Genomic DNA, 21326 nt, shown 5'->3' with positions numbered 1-21326 from the left:
TCAATCAATAAATGAATGTGCCAGTCCTACTCCCTGGAACCTGCAGCTAAAGGGACTTTGAAAATGGAATGAGATCTTCAGATGGGAGAGCATCCCAGATTGGGTGGACCCAATGTCAACAAAGGAGTCCTTAGAACCAGGACAGCTTCTCCAGCTGGAGGCAGAGGGGCACAGCAGCTAGACTCAGTCCTTGAACACCTGTGCAGGTCGGCCCAGCCCTATCCTTGGGAGCGATGCTGTCAGTGGGGGACCGACAGGGGGCAGCCCACCCATTTCCATTTCAGGATCCCTCTGGCTGGCTGGGGAAGGGGTTAAGAGGAGATTGGCCGGGCGCGGTGGCTCAAGCCTGTAATCCCAGTACTTTAGGAGGCCGAGACGGGCGGATCACGAGGTCAGGAGATCGAGACCATCCTGGCTAACACGGTGAAACCCCGTCTCTACTAAAAAATACAAAAATCTAGCCGGGCGAGGTGGCAGGCGCCTGTAGTCCCAGCTACTCGGGAGGCTGAGGCAGGAGAATGGCGTAAACCCGGGAGGCGGAGCTTGCAGTGAGTTGAGATCCCGCCACCGCACTCCAGCCCGGGTGACAGAGCGAGACTCCGTCTCAAAAAAAAAAAAAAAAAGGATGCAACAGTGGGTGGGTGATTCCGCAGGAAGGTCCTGGAACTCTCCCGACCAGAGATGCTGGCTGGACTAAGGTGCAGGGGGTGGAGTAGGGGAGCAGGGGGCTCAGATACCTGGATTCCGAGGGGTCAGAAAGCTACTGGGCAGGGCGTGGTGGCTCACGCCTATGATCCCAGCACTTTGGGAGGCCGAGGTGGGCTGATCACTTGAAGTCAGGAGTTCGAGTCCAGGCTGGCCAACATGGTGAAATCCCGTCCCTACTAAAAATACAAAAATTAGCTGTGTGTGGAACCAGTTACTTGGGAGGCTGAGGCAGGAGAATAGCTTGAACCTGGGAGGCGGAGGCTTTAAGTGAGCCAAGATCGCGCCTCTGCACTCCAGCCTGGGCAACAGAGTGAGACTCCGTCTCAAAAAAAAAAAAAAGCTACTGGAGGGAACTTGGGGGCATGGAGGGGGTCGTCACGGAGGAAGCCCCCCAGATGTGGACGCCCGTAAAAAGATCGGAAGCTGGGAGACCTGGAGGGTGGGGAAGCCGAGGTCCAGTCACTAGGCCAGAGTCCCCAAGACTTGGGCTGGAGAAAGGTCGGGGAAAAGGACCCCACTAGTACGAAAGCATGACCCCGCGCACGCGCCCCAGGCGGCCGGGGAAGCGGGGGCACAGTGGAAGGGGCTGTGGGGGCTCCGGGAACAGCTGCTGGGCACTAGCGGCTCACGAGGCACAGGGCGCAGGCGCACACACCGCCGGAGGACCGCCCCCCATGCGCTGATTGGCGCTGCCGGAGAGGGGCGGGGCCTGGCGCCGCGGCTGCGCAGCACGGGGCCCCGCGCGGGCGGGTGGGCGGAGCGGGCCCCCCGAGCGGGGGCTGGCGAGCGCGGGGAGGGGGCTGAGAGGGCGGCAAAGCCGGCGCGCGCCCGGCTGGGGGCGGAGGGCGGGGGCCCGCGGGCCGGAACAGCCGCGGCAAGTGGCGGCGGCGGCAGCGGCAGCGGAGGCAGCTGAGGCGGCGGCAGCGAGCGGGGGTCCGGGCGGCGGCGGCGGGCCCGGCGGCGGGCCGAGGAGCCGGGCGCAATGGAGCGGAAGAGGTGGGAGTGCCCGGCGCTCCCGCAGGGCTGGGAGAGGGAAGAAGTGCCCAGAAGGTCGGGGCTGTCGGCCGGCCACAGGGATGTCTTTTACTATAGGTGAATGAGCGCGCCGGCCGCGCAGGGCCTCAACGGGCGCCTCCCAGCGGCCTCTGCGGCGGCCTCGGCGCCCCTGCCCCGGGCCGCGGCCCGGGCCCCGCGCGTGCGTCGTGCGTGCGTGCGTGCGTGCGTCTTGCGTGCGTGTCCGCCCGGCGCGCGAAGGCCCAGTGCGCGTGCGTCGGTTGTTGGGCCGCATGGCTTTCGGTCGGCCGTTTGGGGACTGGCTGCCGGGCGGCGACTGTGGCCTTTGTTCGTGCGCGCTGGGCCAGGGGCGCCTGGCGACGGCCAGACGCTGCCGGGAGGCAGGGGTGGGGGGTGGGCTGTTCCTTTGGTTTCCGTGAGACGCAGGGGGTGCCTTCTTGGGGCGCTGCTGGGGTGGCGCGGAGCCTGAGGGGCTGGCCAGGCGGGGTTTCGGGGTGCAGGGCTCATGGGGGGATCGGGGAGAGCGTGCGTGAAAATGCGGGTTCTTGGGCTCAACCCAGTCCTGGGAATAAGCGCCTCAGGGTGACTGGTCTCCCTCGCAGCGTTGCTTTTTTCAAAGGTATTCCACCTCCTCCCCCGCACTCCTTCCGAGGACCTCGTGGGTCGTGGCCCCCTCAGGGTGGAGACCTGAGGCTTGCGGCTTTCCGAGCCGACCTAACGGTAGTCTTTGCGTAGATATTGGTGGTGGTCGAAGGCTTTCAGAGACCCCCCCACTCCCCAAATTGGAACAGGCGCTGCTCAGAAAGGTCGCAGGGAACCCCCTCCGTGGAACAAAGACTTAGTCGCCTGCTGCAGCCAATATCCAGTCAGTCGGCCACCTGCTGTTTGTCTTCCTTTTTTTTTTTTTTTTTTTCCCCCCTGGCTGGGGAAAGATACTTTTGATTCTGGGCCAGCTTTGATTGCGCCCTCCCCTTGGTTCACTGTCCCGCGGCCCCTTCAGGTCCCCCATGAGGGGCAAGAGGACGCCTGCCATGTGCCGAGCACCTGGGTAAAGGGGGGTGTGCGGTCGGCCCCCCTTTTTCCCACAGCTCGGGGTCGTGGGCCGGAGACCGCCCAGGTGAGGGCGGGTGGTTTCCACGAGCCAAGGAGGGGCAGAACCAGCGCTCGGTCCACTGTGCACTTCGGTCCCCTGTGGTTCCTGACTGTCCCGGTTTGGGGAGATTAAGTGAGAAAAGTGAGCAGGGAAAGGATGGCTGTGATCAGAAGCAGTGTGTGGAGCCTCGTTCTGCAGGAGGAGCTCGGGGACTGGTTCCTGGAAAGTTGGATGACAGCAACAGAGAGGGGAAACTTGGTCCCCAGATGTGTACCTTTGTGAGCTGGAACCCTGTAATTGCAGGCATTGGCATAGTGGGACTGCAATCCCTGTCTCGGACAGGGTCGTGCATCCCCCTTTGGTACTCGCCCCCTTCGTTGGCTCTCTGGCTCTAGAAAGCCTGAAGCCCTGTGTTCTGTCCTCTGTCAGTAGGAGGTCGGGCTATGCTCCCTCCAAACACATTTCTGGCTTTCCCTCTCCCAAAGGCTGCCCTAGAGTCCACAGCAGGTCTGTGTCAGCCCCTTGGCAAAAACAAGCCTCCCCAGCACCAGGCGCTGCCTGGATCCGACCATTCAGCCAGGAGTGAGGCCGGGCCCTCCTGCTTAACAGGTGACAGCCAGGACACCAGCCACTTTCCATGACAGCCGTGGGTACACGTCCTGAGATCTGCGGTGACGCATGCTAAAATCTGGGAGGGCAGATGCGGGGCCTGACTGAGACTGGGGTCAGGGAGGGGGCCTCTCTGAGGACGTCACATGGAGCGACAGGGAGAGGCGTCCAGGCAGCAGGAACCCCCTAAGAGGTGGCTGCAGCTTGGGAGCTGGGATGAAGGCCAGCTTGTGCGGAGTGCCCTGAGGCTGTCTTCACCCCAGCCCTCTCATTCCCACTTTGGGCCCTGGCCCTGAGCATGAGGGTCTAGCAATGGAGAAAAGCGGGGAAAGGCTCTAAACAGGCTGGGGAGATTTCAGGTTTCTCTGCAGAGGGTGAAGCCAGACTCTGCCTAGAGCTGCCCTCTGCAGGTCTGGGGCCTCCTCAGCCCAGGCTTTCATCTGAGGCTGCAGGCTTCCAGGCTGCGTTCTCTGTTGGGGGTGCCTGGGATAGTTCAGGCCGTGACGCCCACCTTTTTCTATATGTGTGGTTTTATCAAGGCTGTTCTTGGTTCATTGAATAAAATTTCAGGGACATCTTTCTGTGTCAATAGACAGGCATAACCTTTATTAAAAATTGAGATATAATTCACATTCCACAAAAGCTAGTTTTCTTTTTCTTTGTGACAGGGTCTCACCCAGGCTGGGGTGCAGTGGTACAATCATGGCTTATGCATTCTCAACCTCCCAGGCTTAGGTGACCCTCTCAGCTCAGCCTCCCAAGTAGCGGGAATTACAGGCACACGCCGCCATGCCTGGCTTATTTTTATAGGGATGGGGTTTCACTGTGTTGCCTAGACTAGACTGGTCTCGAATTCCTGTACTCAAGCAATTAACCTGCTTCAGCCTCCCAAAGTGCTGGGATTACAGGCATGAGCCACTGCCTGGCCAAAGCTACTTTTTAAAAATGTACAATTCAGTGGGTGGTTTTTTTTTTTTTTTTTTTTTTTTTGAGACGGAGTTTAACTCTTCGCCAAGGCCACAGTGCAATGGCGCGATCTCAGCTCACTACAACCTCTGCTTCCCGGGTTCAAGCGATTCTCCTGTCTCAGCCTCCCAAGTAGCTGGGATTACAGGCATGCACCACCACGCCCGGCTAAGTTTTGTATTTTGAGTAGAGAAGGGGTTTCGTCATTTGGCCAGCCTGGTCTCGAACTCCTGACCTCAACTCCTGACGCCAGCACCTCAGACTCCCAAAGTGTTGGGATTATAGGCGTGAGTCACCACACCTGGCCACCAGTGGTTTTTAGTACATTCACAAAACTGTGCAACCATCACCACTGTGTAATTCCAGAACGTTCTCATCACCCCGAAAAGCAGCTCTGTCCTCATTAGCAGTCACTCCCCACTTCTTCCTCCCCCAGCCCCTCGTTACCACTAACCCCCTCTATCTTGCATTTGCATTTATTTATTTAGAGACAGGGTCTTGTTCTGTCACCCAGGCTGGAGTGCAGTGGTGCAATCCTAGCTCACTGCAGCCTTGACCTCCCGGGCTCTAGCGATCCTGCCTCCTCAGCTTCCGGAGTAGCTGGGACCACAGGCATGAGCCACCGCGCCCAGCTAATTTTTTATTTTCATTTTTTTTTATTATTTATTTATTTTGAGAGGTAGTCTCGCTCTGTCACCCAGGCTGGAGTGCAGTGGCACAATCTCGGCAGACTGCAACCTCCGCCTCCTGGGTTCAAGTGACTCTCCTGCCTCAGCCTCCCAAGTAGCTGGGATTTCAGGCCCCCGCCACCACCCCCAGCTAATTTTTGTGTTTTTAATAGAGACGGTCTGTTGGCAAGGCTGGTCTCGAACTCCTGACCTCAGGTGATCGTCCCACCTCGGCCTCCCAAAGTGCTAGGATTACACCGCCCTCTTTTTGTTTTTTGTTTTTTTTGAGACGGAGTGTTGCCCTGTCACCCAGGCTGGAGTGCAATGGTGCAATCTCGGCTCACTGCAACCTCCACCTCCCGAGTTCAAGCAGTTCTCCTGCCTCAGCCTCCCAACTAGCTGGGAGTACGGGCATGTGCCACCACGCCTGGCTAATTTTGTATTTTTAGTAGAGATGGGGTTTCACCATGTTGATCAGGCTGGTCTCGAACTCCTGACCTTAGGTGTGAGCAACTGCATTTATTCTTTTTGAGAGGGTATTATTGAGATACAGTTTATGTACCATACAATACACTCATTTAAAGTGCACGAGTCAATGGTTTTTTAGCATATTCACATATTTACGGGTATGTGCAGCTATCCTCAGATTCAATTTTAGAATTTCCATCACCCCGGAAAGAACCTCAGACCCATTTGCCACTGCCTTGTGCGCCCACCCCCAGTCCTAACAACCAGTCTGTGATCTGTGTCTGTTGTTCGCCTTTTTTTTTTTTTTGGAGACAGAGTCTTGCTCTGTCGCCCAGACTGGAGTGCAGTGGCATGATCTCGGCTCACTGAAACCGCCGCCTCCTGGGTTCAAACCAATCCTGCCTCAGCCTCCTGAGTAGCTGGGACTACAGGCACGTGCCACCGTGCCCGGCTAATTTTTTATATTTTAGTAGAGACGGGTTTCACCGTGTTGCCCAGGCTGGTCTCCAACTCCTGAGCTCGGGCAATCCACCCCTCTTGGCCTCACAAAGTGCTGGGATTACAGGCGTGAGCCACCGCGCCCAGCCTTGTTTGCCTTCATCTTAAAAGGCAGAACAGCCTCTCTTTGGGGTGACTGGAGGCAAAGAGCTGCTGGGCGTGTTTTGTGGGGTCTCTTCTTGTGGCTATGTGAAGCCTGAGTCTGAGCCTCTGGTCTCTCGGTTTCTTTCCACTGCCCTGGGCAAACCACCTTCGATTTAACGTCAGCCAGCCCGGAGAGTAATTACAAGAGTAAATCTCAAAAGTAAATCTCCGGGAGGAGCCCTCAGTGGTTTCGGACCCCCAGGCACTTGTCCTCGTGCCCTCCCTGCGGCGCCCTGTCCTAGTGGACATGCTGGAGCCCATCCGTGTCCTTGTGGACCATGGAATTTGCCCAGGGTTGGGTGGGGGGGGCTGGGTGGAGAGAAATAAAACTTCCCGTGGTCTGTGTATCAGCCCAGTACGTAGATCCTGGATAGAGGCGATTGAGCTAAGCATGGGACCAAGCATTTCTGTGCAGTGCCTGCAGAATTGAGTTTCCTTCTGGCTACAGGAGATTCTTCGGAGCTGTCTCAGTTGTCTGGCATCTGGCGTCTGCCATGGGCCAGGACATCTGGGGCAGGGGCAGAAGAGGACAGGAGGAGCCTGCCCTAGAGGATTCTAGGAAACCAGCAAAACAGGGCTACCTACCAATCTCAGGCTGATGCGTTATTAATAAAAGTGACTGTTGACTCAGTTTATAGATACAGTATGTTTGAGGTGCCTGGCCTAGTAAGCACCATACAAGTGCTATTATTTCTAAATGATTTTATCGAGATAAAAGAAACCAGCCAGGCATAGTGGCTCCTACCTGTAATCCCTTTGGCGGTCGAGGCAGGAGGATCTCTTGAGATCGTAAGTTGGAGACCAACCTGGGCAACATAGACCCCATCTATGCAAAAAATTTAAAAATTAGCTGGGCATGGTGGTGCACACTTGTGTAGTCCTAGCTACTCAGGAGGGCAAGGCAGGACAATCCCTTGAGCCTAGGAGGTCAAGGCTGCAGTGTGCTATGATCACACCACTGCACTCCAGCCTGGGCAACAAAAGGAGACCCTGGCTCTAAAAGGAAAAATGAAAAACAAAGAAATGAAGCGGCAGGGCATGATGACTCACACCTGTAATCCCAAAGCTTTGGGAGGGAAGGTGGGAGGACTGCTTGAGCTCCGGAGTTCCAGACCAGCCTGGACAACATGGCAAGACCCCATCTGTATTAAAAAAATACGAAAATTAGGTTGGGCACGGTGACTCACACCTGTAATCCCAGCACTTTGGGAGACCAAGGCGGGCGGATCACGTGAGGTCAGGCGTTTGTGACCAGCCTGACCAACATGGTGAAACCTGGTCTCTACTAAAAATATAAAAATTAGCCAAGTGTGGTGGCGGCACCTGTACACCCAGCTACTCAGGAGGCTCAGGCAGGAGAATCACTTGAACCTGGAGGTGGAGGTTGCAGAGAGCCAAGATCGAGCCACTTCACTCTAGCCTGGGCGACAGAGTGAGACTCCATCTCAAAAGAAAAAAAAAAGAAATTAGCCAGGCGTGGTGGCTTGTGCCTGTCATCCCAGCTACTTGGGAGACTAAGGTGGAAGGATCACCCTAGCCCAGGAGTTCAACGTTGCAGTGAGCTGTGATTGAGCCACTGCATTCCGGCCTGGGTGACAGTGAGACCCTATCTCCAAAAGGAAAGAAAGAAACAAAGTCGCATCCATATCAGCAGTCACTCCACATCCCTCACCCCAGCCTCTGGCACTATGCGTCCTCTTGCTGTCTCTGAATTATCCTGTTCTAGACATTTCATAGAAATGGGGTCACACTGGCCGGGCGCGGTGGCTCAAGCCTGTAATCCCAGCACTTTGGGAGGCCGAGACGGGCGAATCACGAGGTCAGGAGATCGAGACCATCCTGGCTAACACGGTGAAACCCCGTCTCTACTAAAAAATACAAAAAAAACTAGCCGGGCGAGGTGGTGGGCGCCTGTAGTCCCAGCTACTCGGGAGGCTGAGGCAGGAGAATGGCGTGAACCCGGGAGGCGGAGCTTGCAGTGAGCTGAGATCCGGCCACTGCACTCCAGCCTGGGCGACAGAGCGAGACTCTGTCTCAAAAAAAAAAAAAAAAAAAAAAAAAAAAAAAGAAATGGGGTCACACATTGGCCGGGCGTGGTGGCTCAAGCCTGTAATCCCAGCACTTTGGGAGGCTGAGACGGGCGGATCACAAGGTCAGGAGATCGAGCCCTTGCTGGCAAACACAGTGAAACCCCGTCTCTGCTAAAAAATACAAAAAACCAGCCGGGCGCGGTGGCGGGCGCCTGTAGTCCCAGCTACTCGGGAGGCTGAGGCAGGAGAATGGCGTAAACCCGGGAGGTGGAGCTTGCAGTGAGCTGAGATCCGGCCACTGCACTCCAGCCTGGGCGACTCCGTCTCAAAAAAAAAAAAGAAATGGGGTCACATACTGTGTGGCCTTTTGTGTCTGGCATCTCTGAGTGTGCTGTCCTCAAGGTGCATCCACGCTGTGGCCTGTGTCAGAGCCTCGCTGCTTTTCATGGCTGTGTGGATGGGCCATGGTGTGTTTGTCCGTTCATCCATGGAAGGCGTCTCGGCTGCTGCCACCTCCTGGCTCCTGTGGTGGGGCTCCTGGGGACACCCGCGTAGAAGTGATGGTGTGGGATGTGTGCTCATTTCTCAGGCAGATGCCTAAGAATGTCATGTCTGGGTCATCAGGAAACTTGGTGAGGAGGTGCCAGGCTTTTCCAACGTGGCTGTTCCTGATGGCGATGTGCTGGGTTGGGTGCTTGTCATCCTGTAGTGTGACCACATGTGACACACAGGGCAACCCATAGGTGGGTGTCCTTAGGTCCTGGAGAGGATGAGTTGCCGGCGCTTGTCTGTGGCAGGCTGAGAGCAGAGCCCCGTGTCTGAGAGCAGGTCTGTTTACCTGGCTGCCTTGTTGCGAGCTCCCCGGTCGGGTTATACCCAAGCGGCTGTTGGGGCCTGGCCCCAGACCTTAGAACGAGACCCCTTCCCAGCCTGGCCCTGCCGCTGTTACCCCAAGGGGGAAGGAGATTGCTTTTAGGGCTGTCCCTCACATACCTGTTCTCCGTGGGGTCTTTTCTGAAGAATGTGACCTAAATTCCATTTCTGGAATGTTCTGGAAATGTGAGCCATCCTCCCAGAGCCGGGGCTCATCCTCCTGTAGGTAATAGCGTTTGTACCCGAGCTCAGTGTCTGCTGTGCCTGATGCTGCCAGGGCCTACGGCAGAGGGGACCGGAGTTAGGGGTCTGGGGCAAGGATCCAATGTGGAGGCTGGGGCTGGGGCTGGCGCCCAGATGTGGGGGCCAGTTTTGGGGTGCTGGGGTCTGCGATGAAGGTCTGGGGTCACGCCAGGGTTGGGGTCTGGGCCTGGGGCTAGGGCCTAGGTTTGGGGTCACGGCCTGAAGCTGGGGCTGGGACTGGGTTTGGGTCTGGGGCCAAGGCCTGGGTTTGGGGTCCGGGGTCCGGCCGGGGCACCGACCGTCCCGCCTCCCTGCAGCCCGAGCGGGAAGAAGTTCCGCAGCAAGCCGCAGCTGGCCCGCTACCTGGGCGGCTCCATGGACCTGAGCACCTTCGACTTCCGCACGGGCAAGATGCTGATGAGCAAGATGAACAAGAGTCGCCAGCGCGTGCGCTACGACTCCTCCAACCAGGTCAAGGTGAGTGGTGGCGCCACGCGGGTGACGTCGGCGCGGGGCGTTCTAGGCGGGGACACGGCCATGACGTGACCTGCGGGCGACGCAGCCCGGCGTCCAGAGCGCAGGAGGTCACAGCGGGCGGAGAGCAGAGAGCGGAAGGCGCAGGCCACAGGGCGCAGAGCGCAGAGCGCAGGGCTCATGGCGAGGACACGGCCCGCGGCGGGGGCTCCAGAGCCGGCCGGGCCGACCCTGCGGGAGCGGCCTCCCCGGACCGTGGGGGTCCTGGAGGGCACGGGGGACGCGAGGGGCGCCGGCACGGCGAGGGGTCGCTCGGGCCCCGCACCCCTTGAGGCTCCACGCCGCCGGGGCGCCCCCAGACCGGACCGCATCTCCTTCCTCCCGCAGGGCAAGCCCGACCTGAACACGGCGCTGCCCGTGCGCCAGACGGCGTCTATCTTCAAGCAGCCAGTGACCAAGATTACCAACCACCCCAGCAACAAGGTCAAGAGTGACCCACAGAAGGCGGTGGACCAGCCGCGCCAGGTGAGCTCAACGCATAGGGACCCCAGCCTTCCCGGCCAGCTTGTTCACTGTAGTGGGCGGACGTTTGGAATAAGATCGTACATGGAGCGGATGGATTGAGCGCAAGAGTTCCAGGCTAGCCCGGGCTACATGACGAAGCAAAAAAAAGTGAAAAAATTAGGTGGATGTGGTGGCGCGCGCCTGTGGTCCCAGCGTCTTGGGAGGCTGAGGTGGGAGGATTGCTTGAGCCCAGGAGGCACACCACTGCACACCAGCCTGAGGGATAGAGCAAGACCCGGTCCTGCGGTCCCCTCGTGGAATGTGCGGGGCATTGGTTTCAGGACACACCCCACCCTCAACCCCCAGATACCAAAATCCGAAGATGTTGAGGCCCGTCATAGAAAATGGTCCAGGATGGCCTTGCGCAGTGACTCAGGCCTGTAATTCCAGCACTTTGGGAAGCCGAGGCAGGTGGATCACCTGAGGTCAGGAGTTCGAGACCAGGCTGACCCAACGTGGTGAAACCCCGTCTCTACTAAAAATACAAAAATTATCTGGGCGTGGTGGTAGGCGCCTATAATCCCAGCTACACGGGAGGCTGAGGCAGGAGAATCATTTGAACTCGGGAGGTGGAGGTTGCAGTGAGCCAAGATCCTGCCGCTGCACTTGAGTCTGGGCAACAGAGCGAGATCCTGTCTCACAAATAAAACAAAAATATTTTTTAAAAAATGGAAATGGTTTAATGTTTGCACATTACCTGCAGGTATTTTCTAGATTCCTCATGAGGTGTAGATGCTTGTGACACTCCTTGTTGTGTGTGTTTTATTCCTTTTTTTTAGTTTTTCATTTTTGAGACAGGGTCTCTGTATGTTGCCCAGGCTGGTCTCAAGCTCCTGGCCTCAACTGATCCTCCCACCTTGGCTTCCAAAACTGTGGGGATTACAGGTGTGAGCCACCTCACCTGGCCAGTTGTATTATTTTTGTCTTTTTTTCCCCCCAAATATTTTCCGTCTGCAGCTGGTTGGGTGTGTGGTTATGAACCCACAGATACAGGGGGCTGACTGCCCACATGTGACTGCATAACCTACTTCTTAAAAACCTGAGAACCGTGTGTATTTTCTTTTTGTTTTTTCTTTCTTTTTTTGGAGACAGAATCACACTCTGTCACCCAGGCTGGAGTGCAGTGGCGGGATCTTAACTCACTACAACCTCTGCCTCCTGTTTTCAAGTGATTCTTCCACCTCAGCCTCCCAAGTAGCTGGGATTTCAGGTACCTGTCACTACATGTGGCTAATTTTTTTTTTTTTTTTTTTTTTTTTTTTTTTGAGACGGAGTTTTGCTCTCGTTGTCCAGGCTAGAGTGCAATGGTGCGGTCTCAGCTCACTGTAACCTCCACTTCCCGGGTTCAAGTGATTCTCCTGCCTCAGCCTGCCAAATAGCTGGGATTACAGGCACCCGTCTCCACACTCGACCTTTTTTTGCATTTTTAGTAGATAAGGGGTTTCACCATGTTGATCAGGCTGGTCTCAAACTCCTGACCTCAGGTGATCTGCCCACCTCGGCCTCCTAAAGTGCTGGGATTGCAGGTGCAAGCCACCCCGTGTGTATTTTTATTCTTATTTACAAACGTCCACTGGATCCCTGGCTGCAGAAAGCCCGGGCAGGGGCTGGGGACTCAAGGCCCTGGGAGGGGAGAGGCGCCGTGGGGACCCACACGGGGCAAGGAGGCCAGGCGGGCCATCCTTGAGGTTCACATCTGTGTCTGGGCAGCTCTTCTGGGAGAAGAAGCTGAGCGGCCTGAACGCCTTCGACATTGCTGAGGAGCTGGTCAAGACCATGGACCTCCCCAAGGGCCTGCAGGGTGAGCGGGCGCCTGAGGGAAGGCGGAAGGGGACGTGCCGGGTGGGGTGGAAGCGCTGCGGGTGCCCTCATCTCCTAGCAGGGTGGATGGCTGTTCCTGCTGCGGGTGCTTAGAGCAAATCTGCCTGCGGCTGGGGCGGGAGGAGGAGGCCCAGTGGGCTTGGGGATGGGTAAGGGCGCTTGGGCTGGGCCCTTCATTCTTGACCTTGGAGACCCTGCGGGTGGGGCTTTGTGGCTTCCAGGTGTGGCGCAGGCCTGGGGCTGTTTTCACCTGCAGGACGTGCAGTTTTGCCATGGGGATCCTAAAAACAAACAAGGACATCTGACTTGGCTCCTGCACCCTCCGAGCACGTCCCCACCACAGAACAAAGAATGCAGCTCTTGCATGGTTTTGTTGGTGGTTTTTTGAGACAGGGTCGCTGGGGACAGTGGCTCACGCCTGTAATCCCAGCACTTTGAGGGGCTGAGGCAGGAGGATCACTTGATCTCAGAAGTTCAAGACCAGCTTGGGCAACATAGACCCCATCTCTACATCTCTACGGAAAATACAGAGCAAGACCCTGTCTCAGAAAACAAAAGGCAGCCTTTCCACGGCCTAAGCTGAAGTACAGCGGCGCCATTACTACTCGCGGCAGCCTCCACCTCTCGGGCTCAAGTGGTTCTCTCAGCTCAGCCTCCTGAGTAGCTGGGACCACAGGCATGCAGCGTGACACCTGGCTAATTTTTTAGTTCTTTTGTAGAGACAGGAGTCTCACTATGTTGTCCAGGCTGGTCTCAAACTCCTAAGCTCAATCAGTCCTCCCACCTCAGCCTCCCAAGATGCTGCGATTACAGGCGGGAGAGGCCGCACCTGGCCTAGCTTGCTTGTTTTCTGTTATGAATGTAATAACACAAGCAGGAGAGGGAATTTAGAAATGGAACCCGAGTCGCGGGGAGAAAGCGGCAGCTCCCATTCTTGGGGCATTTCCGTGGCCTCTCCAGCTCTCCAGGCCACAGCTGCCCCGTGGTGACCTCTCCACTTGTGGCTGTTTGTCCACTGCCTGGCAGGGGTAGGACCTGGCTGCACAGATGAGACGCTGCTGTCAGCCATCGCCAGCGCCCTGCACACTAGCACCATGCCCATCACGGGACAGCTTTCGGCCGCCGTGGAGAAGAACCCTGGTGTGTGGCTCAACACCACGCAGCCCCTGTGCAAAGCCTTCATGGTGACCGACGAGGACATCAGGTAGCTCCTCGGCCTGGTCCCCTGCTCCTCCGCCCTTTCTCTTGGGGGCATGGGGACCCTGAGTGTCCCCGTGTGCCTGCGTGTTTCCCGTCTCCCCACGACACTGCTGGGGTTTTGAAACAGAAATAGACGGGGCAAGGGTACCCATCGTCGGACCAGTATGAACTGTTTCACCCACGTGCTGGGTTCAGGGCGAGCCAGGCACCCCTTGAAGAAATGTTCTTGAAAAGAGTATGGTCCTTTGAGCCCGTGAGGACTGGCTGTGCTGGGTGCTGGGCTCCACGTTGGGCCCTGGAGATGGAGGGACAGGGCAGGCCAGGGCTCTCTGCCTTCAGGGAGATGGCGCAGGGCGCCTGCTGAGGGGCAGTTCCAGCGTGCAGAGCCTGGGAACGAGCGGCAGGGAACACGGCCGCTGCAGAAACAGGCAGCAGTCAGGTGAGGCTGAGCAGCCCAAGGGTGAGGGGCCCTCCTGCAGGGCCTCAGGGCCGAACGCACGTCCCGTGTGCAGGGTGGACGCAAGGCCCCGCGGTGACGGAGGCGCCTGCAGAAAACTCTGGAAGTGCTGGAGAGAAGATGGGGCTTTTCATGTTCAATGCAGCACACGGCTTAGGTCAGGAAGGAAACTCTTGAGGGTTCCAGAAACAAGGAACTGAAGCCTGCAGCAGCCAGGGAGGCGCTGGGGCATGTGGGCTTCCTGTGGCAGCAGCCAGGGAGGCGCTGGGGCATGTGGGCTTCCTGTGGCAGCAGCCAGGGGTCAAAGGCCCCTGGGCACAAGGAGAAGAGACCCTGTGCCCCCACGCAGGGTGAAGACATGGACCTAAGACGCCACCCCCGCAAGCACACAGACTATGGGTGCCAAGGGTTCCGTCCTGAGCGGCTGCGGCATCTTCCTCCGGCCGTGGTGCTTTTGGGCCCCCTCATTTGGGTTTGAGGTCCATTTACACTCTCCACATGCCCAGCGAACTCCCCGAAATGAAGATGGTGGAATAGGAAGAATTGACAACATAAGAAAAGAACAAGACTGAGAAATCGCAGGCAGATCATTAAAAGCCCTGCAAAACTTGCAGAAATAAGGCTGTGCACAGTGGCTCACACCTGTAATCCCAGCACTTTGGGAGGCCGAGGCAGGAGGATCACCTGAGGACAGGAGTTCAAGACCAGCCTGGCCAACATGGTGAAGCCTCATCGCTATTAAAAAATATAATAAAATAATTAGCTGGGTGTGTTGGCATGTGCTTGTAGTCCCAGCTACTCAGGAGGCTGAGGCAGGAAAATCACTTGAATCCAGGAGGTGGAGGTTTCAGTGAGTTGAGATCCTGCCACTGCACTTCAGCCTGGGTCACAGAGTTAAAAAAATAAAGAACTCATAGAAATAGAAAAAGGCATTGAAACTAGGAACTCGGTGGTGGGTTCAGCAGGAGGTGGGGTTCTGTCTGGCGGCTGCAGTGGAGTAGGTGAGCCAGGGTGTTCCGGGGGGTGGGGACAGTGAGAGGGAGCAGCTCAGGTCTGCAGGAGCCATTGGAGAGACCCCGGGGGAAGGGGGTGGCTGAGCCTTGGCCACAAACACAATCAGCCTCACCTGGGAGTGAAAGCAGAACAGAGACAAGGAGGGGCTCTGGGCGGCCGGAGAGGGAGGTGGGCAAAAGCACATGCTGCGGCCCAGGAGTCGGCAGGCAGAGGAGCGGCCACCCTGGAGTGCCTGGCATCAGCTCGTAGTCCCCAAGGATGAGGCCCCCAGTCCCTGGTGGTGGGTTGAGACATGGGTGTGGATTCTTTTTCTCAGGCCCCTGAGCCATGGTAAGGGAACGCACGCTGGCGCATAGCGGGCAGTGGAAAGGTGACCCCAGGCCTGCGAGCCGGCGGGGGGGTGCTGCGGGCTGATGGTAGCTGATTTTGGTGAGGCTTTTTTTTTTAGCAGAGTCTCCCTCTGTTACCCAGGCTGGAGTGCAATGGTGCGATTGCAGCTCACTGCAACCTCCGCCTCCTGGGTTCAAGTGATTCTCCTGCCTCAGCCTCCCAAGTAGCTGGGATTATAGGCACTCGCCACCATGCCCGGCTCATTTTTGTATTTTTGGTAGAGATAGGGTTTCGTCGTGTTGGGCAGGCTGGTCTCGAACGCCTGACCTCAAGTGATCCACCCAAAGTGCTGGGATTACAGGCGTGAGCTTCCACCCGGCCTGGTGTGGTTTTCCTGCCCCACTCAGTGCCCGTCAAGGGATGGGAGCGAGGGTTTCCGCAGCTGAGCATGGGGGAGTCTCAGGGCCAGGTCTGGGGGCTGAGGGGTTGGGCCGCTCCCTGGGTCTCAGCAGAGGTGGCAGGTGGGCCATCTGGGTGGGTGGCAGATGCTGGTGATGGGCAGCGGCAGCCAGTTGTTCTGTGCATGGATTGTGAAGGGAGGGGCAGCACGGGCTAGGGCTGGTCCTGGGGATGCCTGTGGATCCCTCTGGCCTCCCCTTCCAGCCGAGGTCCCCACGTTCGTCCTGTGTCCACGTCCTGCTGGCCGCTCACCTGGGCGTAACGCAAGGTCCCTCTGTCCCCAGGAAGCAGGAAGAGCTGGTGCAGCAGGTGCGGAAGCGGCTGGAGGAGGCGCTGATGGCCGACATGCTGGCGCACGTGGAGGAGCTGGCCCGTGACGGCGAGGCGCCGCTGGACAAGGCCTGCACCGAGGACGATGACGAGGAGGACGAGGAGGATGAGGAGGAGGAGCCCGACCCGGACCCAGAGATGGAGCACGTCTAGGGCAGGTGCTGCGGGGCCATGGGGGCTCCCTGGAGTCGGGTCCTGGCAGTGGGCACTGCCTGGTGAACACAGATGTGGTCGGGATAGCGGGTGCCATCTCCCCAGAAGAGCCCAGGCGTCCCCGTCTCGTGGAGTCGCTAAAGCCAGCCCTCCCTGTCCTTTCCAGAGGCCCTGCCGAGAGCCCGTGCTGCCCGCTGGAGCCGCCTGCAGACGCGGCCCTCGGCCCCACGTGAACCAGGCTCAGCGGCTGAGCCCAGCCCTGGAGACACCCGGGAGGAAGGCCATGCTCCTGGCTCCCTCCTCAGCCTGTGCCCACTTCCCGGGGCCTCGGGGCACACAGCTGGGGCTGCCCCCACCCGAAAGACCCTCCACGCTCGTCCTCTAAAGGGTCCGGCTTCGGGAAGTGCCGGGTGCTCCTGGGCCCCACCTGGCTCCCTATGACCTCGGGGCTTGAGGCCAGCTCCTCCCCACACCCGCTGCCCCATCTCCTTGAGACTGGAGAGCAGCCAGAAGGTGCCCGGCAGCTCGGCACCAAGGAGCGCTGACGGCTGGGAGGGTCTCTCGGTCTGAAGGCGAATTTTTGAAACCCACAGCACCCACTGCGCAGTGTGAGGACGGGACTCTGGTCCACTGTCGGGGGCGTGCAGGATGGCGCCACCCTCTGCCCTGCCATGGGTCTGGTGGTGCCACAGACCCTCACCGTGCCTGAGTGGCACACCCAGGAGGCCACTCTCCTTCAGTAAATCTAACACAGTCGAGGCGCATCACCGGGTGGCCTTCCCTGTGTGCTGACGCCAGCCTTGGCTTCCGAAAACCAAACCCCAGCTGCTGCCAGTCGGTGCTCGGTCGCCTGGGGCTGCCAGAATGCTCCACTGCCAACTGGCGCCCTGCCTCGGTTTCCCTTCTATTTAGTGGGGACACAGGCACCCAGCTTTGGGGTGGTGCTGACGCTCCCAGGGTGCCAGGAGCCACTGGGACAGGGCGAGGCTCCCAGATGCCCCTTGAGGTGCCTGGCTCTCCAGGGAGCTTCTGGCCCAAGGCCGTCTGAAGGATCTGTTCCTTAACCCCCCAGTGCCTTGGCGAGGGCAGGTTCCAGGCCACAGACGCTTGCCCTGAGTGGACTCTGTGCCAGTCCCTGGTGCCCTCCTGGCCCTGCTGCCCAGTGAGGGCTCCTACTGGTGGGTTCATTGGCCTGGGCCCAGCGAGCCCTCGCCTGCATTGACCTTAGGCCCATAGAGAGGGCCTGTCCCGGCGCTGACCCCGCCAGGATCTGGTCACTGCCCCAGGGGACTGATGGGGCCTGACTGCGGGGGCTGTGGGAGCTGAGGAAGTGCCGCTCAGGAGCCGGGATCACCGCTCCACCGTCTGCCCTCCAAGGACACCCATGGGCGCGGTGGGCTGGCGGCTTCCTGCTGCTCCCTGTCAGAGTCAAAGCACAAATCCCTGGGACGGGCTCAAGGGCCGAGGCAGCTGAGGGAAGCTCCAGGTGGGGACCATGTCTTCTTGGGGTTGGTGCCCTCTGGCTGGGACCCTTCACCGGCCCAGGATCCCCGGGTGCTGCAGTGGGGTGGCCTCCCCTCTGCCTGGTGGAGGGAGCTGTGGGCGTGGGGATGTGACTGAATAAAGCCACCGTGGGTGGATGTGCTTGGAGTCTGGAGTTTGGTGCATCCTCTAGACTTTGGTGCCCACGTTTGAGCTTCTGTCTTTGGTTGGGTGATGAAAGGCTGAAGGCAGTGTGGGGACAGGGCCAGGAGGTCCCCCAACCTCGCGGACATTCACAACTCCAGGACATTCACAGAGTCAGGCTTGGGGGTGTTCAGAGACGACCAGGCCAGCCTGGGCATCTGTGGGCGAGGGCCGTGCCCCCTGACGTGCCGCTGGCTTGGCCCAAGGATCGTGGGTCTTGGCCCTGCTGCCGCAGTGAGGAAGATGGGCTGGGGCTCAGACCCAGCACTGCTCCTTCCAAAGGAAGGGAAGCAGGAGGGGCTGCCCGGGAGGGAGGGCTCCCCAGGCCCTCAGGTCCTGCACAGCCGCTGTAGGGAGGGGAGCTGTGCCCCGGCGCCCCTGGACTTCCACTCAGTAGCCACGGCCACTGGAAGCTGCTTTCTGGACCTGAAGGCTGCGAGGCCACCTTAGGGTCTGCGGGCGCCCAGAGACTCTCTGTCTCCCTCTTCCTGTCTCGCCCTCTGTCCCTGTCTCCCTTGGTCTATCTCTGTCTATCCCTGTGTCTGTGTCTCTGTCTCTTGCCGTCTCCCTCTGTCTCTCTTTGTTTCTTGCTCTCTCTCCCTCAGTCTCTGTCTCTGTCTCTTGCTCTCTCTCCCTTTCTGTCTCAGCCCAGCTTCCTGTCACTGACAGACCCTGATCAGTCCCTCTGATCCTGGGGTTCTGGCTGTGTCCTGGCCTTGGTCTGAGATGTGACAACCCCCACCCCTGCCACAGGGCCCTCCCCACCGGAAGCCCATCCAGGCCCTGGGCTGTCGCTGTTGCCGAAGCTTGACAGTCCTTTCCTCTCTCCCTGAAACCTTGGGGACCCCCACAGGCCAAGGCAATACTGGCCATTGCAAGAGGTCGTCCCCAGTGAGAAGTGAGTTGTAGGAGGTGTGGGCACCCGGGGGGCCAGTCCAGTGCTCAGGGCCTTGTCAGATTCCCTGCCCTGGAAAAGTCTCAGACCCCCAGGCTGAACCCCCTGGGTGCACTCAGGCCCCACACTCCAGCCCCAGAACCCAGACCTGGCACGGGGTGGGGAAGCCTGAGCTCCCAATGCTGGGGTCTGTCTTGGGGGCCAGGACTAGCCTGCCCTGTGCAGTGCCAGGCCCCACCCTCAAAGGCCACTTCGCTGTCCCCCAGCCCTGCCCATGTCTCAGCCCCAAGACCTTCTGGGACTTTCTTTTTTTGTTTTTGTTTGTTTGTTTGTTTTTGAGTTTTGCTGTTCTTTGGCTGTTGTTGCCCAGGCTGGAGTGCAGTGGTGTGATCTGGGCTCACTGCACCCTCCACCTCCTGGGTTCAAGCCTCAGCCTCCCGAGTAGCCGCCACGCCTGGCTAATTTTTGTATTTTTAGTAGAGATGGGGTTTCACCACGTTGGCCAGTCTGGTCTCGAACTCCTGACCTCAGGTGATCCGCCTGCCCCGGCTTCCCAAAGTGCCGGGATTACAGGCCTGAGCCACCACAGCAGCCCTTCTGGCACCTGTCAGTAGCAGCAAGAGCCTCACACGTCCCCCGCCTGCCCTCAGACCAAGCTCCCCGACCTCCAGGGAGGAGAGGCCTCAGGACCCCATGGCGAGGATGCACTTCCCAGCCCTCAGCTCGGCCACACGGACCACAGGGCTCCCGAGTCTCAGCAACACCAGCTCAGGGGCATCGTGCCTCTTCCGCCACACCCAGGGCCCGTGCCTTGCTGTCCCCGCAGCCCCCAAACCCAGGCAGACAGAGACAGCCCTTCTGACCACCTCACACACTCACCACTGCAAAGACCCCCGGGGACGCCCCTCACCTGTGTGTGTCCCCCATGGCTGTCACAGCAAATCTCCAGGAGCCCGGAGGTGCCCATGGAAAACACCCCCAGCTTCGGGAATGTTCTTTCGGGCAGGGTCATACCAGAGCAGGGCTCAGCTTTCCGGTAGTGGGTGGCTGGGCACTGCTTGTGAGATGCTGTCGCACTTGTTCCAGATTCAAGGGGCCCAGAAAGTATAAACAAGTCAAGTGCCCATCCAGGTATGAACGAACACAGCCTGGCCTGGCCACACTGGAGCAGGAGTCGGCCATGAACAGGAACCAGGCTCTGACACTGGCCACCGCGTGGATGTCCCTGGAGGAGGCCACCCTCAGTGAGAGACACACAGACACCAACACGGCGTGCGATCCCATTCGTGTGAATGTCCAGGACAGGCCGATTCAGAGACAGGAAGGGGACACGTGGGTTTCATCGTCTGGGGATTATGGCGAGTGGGGGGATGGCTAAAGGGCACCCACAAAAGTTGATAACGTTCCACAATTTTTTTTTTTTTTTTTTTTTTTGAGATAGAGTCTCGCTCTTGTCGCCCAGGCTGGAGTGCAATGGCACGATCTCAGCTCACAGCAAGCTCTGCCTCCCAGGTTCAAGCGATTCTTCCGCCTCAGCCTCCCAAGTAGCTTGAGATTACAGGCAAGTGCCACCACGCCCAGTAGAGACGGGGTTGCACTATGTTGGCCAGGCTGGTCACGAACTCCTGACCTCAGGTGATCCGCCCACCTCGGCCTCCCAAAGTGCTGGGATTACAGGCGTGAGCCACCGCGCCTCACCAGAATTGTGTAGTTTTTTTTTCCTCCTACTTCTTTTTTGGCACGGAGTTTCGCTCTTGTTGCCCAGGCTGGAGTGCAATGGCGTGATCTCGGCTCAGCACAACCTCCTCCTGGGTTCAGTAGATTCTCCAGCCTCAGCCTGCCGAGTAGCTGAGATTACAGGCGCCTGTCACCACACCCAGCTAATCTTTGTACTTTTAGTAGAGATGGGGTTTCACCATGTTGGCCACGGGCAAAATAATTTTGTTGAAGGCAAATAATGTGAGACCACAAAACTGCCTTCCCTGGTCAGTTTTAATTTTCACCGTTTTAATTTTTAGCCTTCTCTGGTTACCAAAATAATGCACGCTCGTGGCCGTTCATTTGAAGATGTTTCCAGTTAACGCGTGTGAAGTGGGTTTTTTGAGATGTAATTTACAAGCAATAAAATGCGCCTGTCTCTGCTGTCCCGCCTTCCTTCCTTCTCCATCACAGGATTCTCCCAGCATGTTTTCCTTTTTCTCTCTGAGTTTTGTTTTGTTTTTTAAGATGGGGTTTCACGCCAGGCGCGGTGGCTCAAGCCTGTAATCCCAGCACTTTGGGAGGCGGAGACGGGCGGATCACGAGGTCAGGAGATCGAGACCATCCTGGCTAACACGGTGAAACCCCGTCTCTACTAAAAACACAAAAAACCAGCTGGGTGTGGTGGCGGCGCCTGTAGTCCCAGCTACTCGGGAGGCTGAAGCAGGAGAATGGCGTGAACCTGGGAGGCGGAGCTTGCAGTGAGCTGAGATGCGGCCACTGCACTCCAGCCTGGGCGACAGAGCGAGACTCCATCTCAAAAAAAAGAAAAAAAAAAAAAAAGGTGGGGTTTCACTCTTGTCGCCAGGCTGGAGTGCAGTGGTGCGATCTCGGCTCACTGCAATCTCTACCTCCCTGGTTCAAGCAATTC

At 58.2% G+C, this 21326-nt stretch overlaps 1 protein-coding gene across 5 annotated transcripts; it reads left to right on the top strand.

Annotated features, from left to right (window-relative positions):
• Positions 1-1456: 1456 nt before the first annotated feature.
• Positions 1457-17766, top strand: MBD3 (methyl-CpG binding domain protein 3). Of its 5 annotated transcripts, none has more exons than XM_005587417.3 (7): positions 1457-1704; positions 9632-9791; positions 10176-10313; positions 12063-12153; positions 13200-13377; positions 15918-16121; positions 16283-17766. In XM_005587417.3, exons 1-6 carry the CDS (start codon positions 1691-1693, stop codon positions 16114-16116), a joined length of 780 nt encoding a protein of 259 aa, XP_005587474.1. In that variant the 5' UTR covers positions 1457-1690; the 3' UTR covers positions 16117-16121; positions 16283-17766. The 5 variants fall into 5 exon arrangements, 2 of the variants coding, with proteins under 2 accessions (XP_005587474.1, XP_005587473.1); XM_005587416.4 differs by having other exon boundaries at positions 1457-1800; XR_012428195.1 differs by lacking the exon at positions 13200-13377.
• The last annotated feature ends 3560 nt before the right edge of the window (positions 17767-21326 follow it).

The sequence above is a fragment of the Macaca fascicularis genome, chromosome 19, assembly GCF_037993035.2.
Source record: "Macaca fascicularis isolate 582-1 chromosome 19, T2T-MFA8v1.1".
In the NCBI taxonomy this organism is placed as follows: domain Eukaryota; kingdom Metazoa; phylum Chordata; class Mammalia; order Primates; family Cercopithecidae; genus Macaca; species Macaca fascicularis.
Note: the sequence above shows the minus strand (reverse complement) of the source record. Positions and strands in the feature narration are given on the sequence as shown.

Excerpts from the sequence above, each read along its gene's own strand:
- MBD3 (XM_005587416.4), top strand. The coding sequence starts at position 1,691 with ATGGAGCGGAAGAGGTGGGAGTGCCCGGCGCTCCCGCAGGGCTGGGAG. Across the intron at positions 1,801-9,631 it reads AGGGATGTCTTTTACTATAG|CCCGAGCGGGAAGAAGTTCC; the intron begins GTGAATGAGCGC and ends GCCTCCCTGCAG. Across the intron at positions 13,378-15,917 it reads GTGACCGACGAGGACATCAG|GAAGCAGGAAGAGCTGGTGC; the intron begins GTAGCTCCTCGG and ends CTCTGTCCCCAG.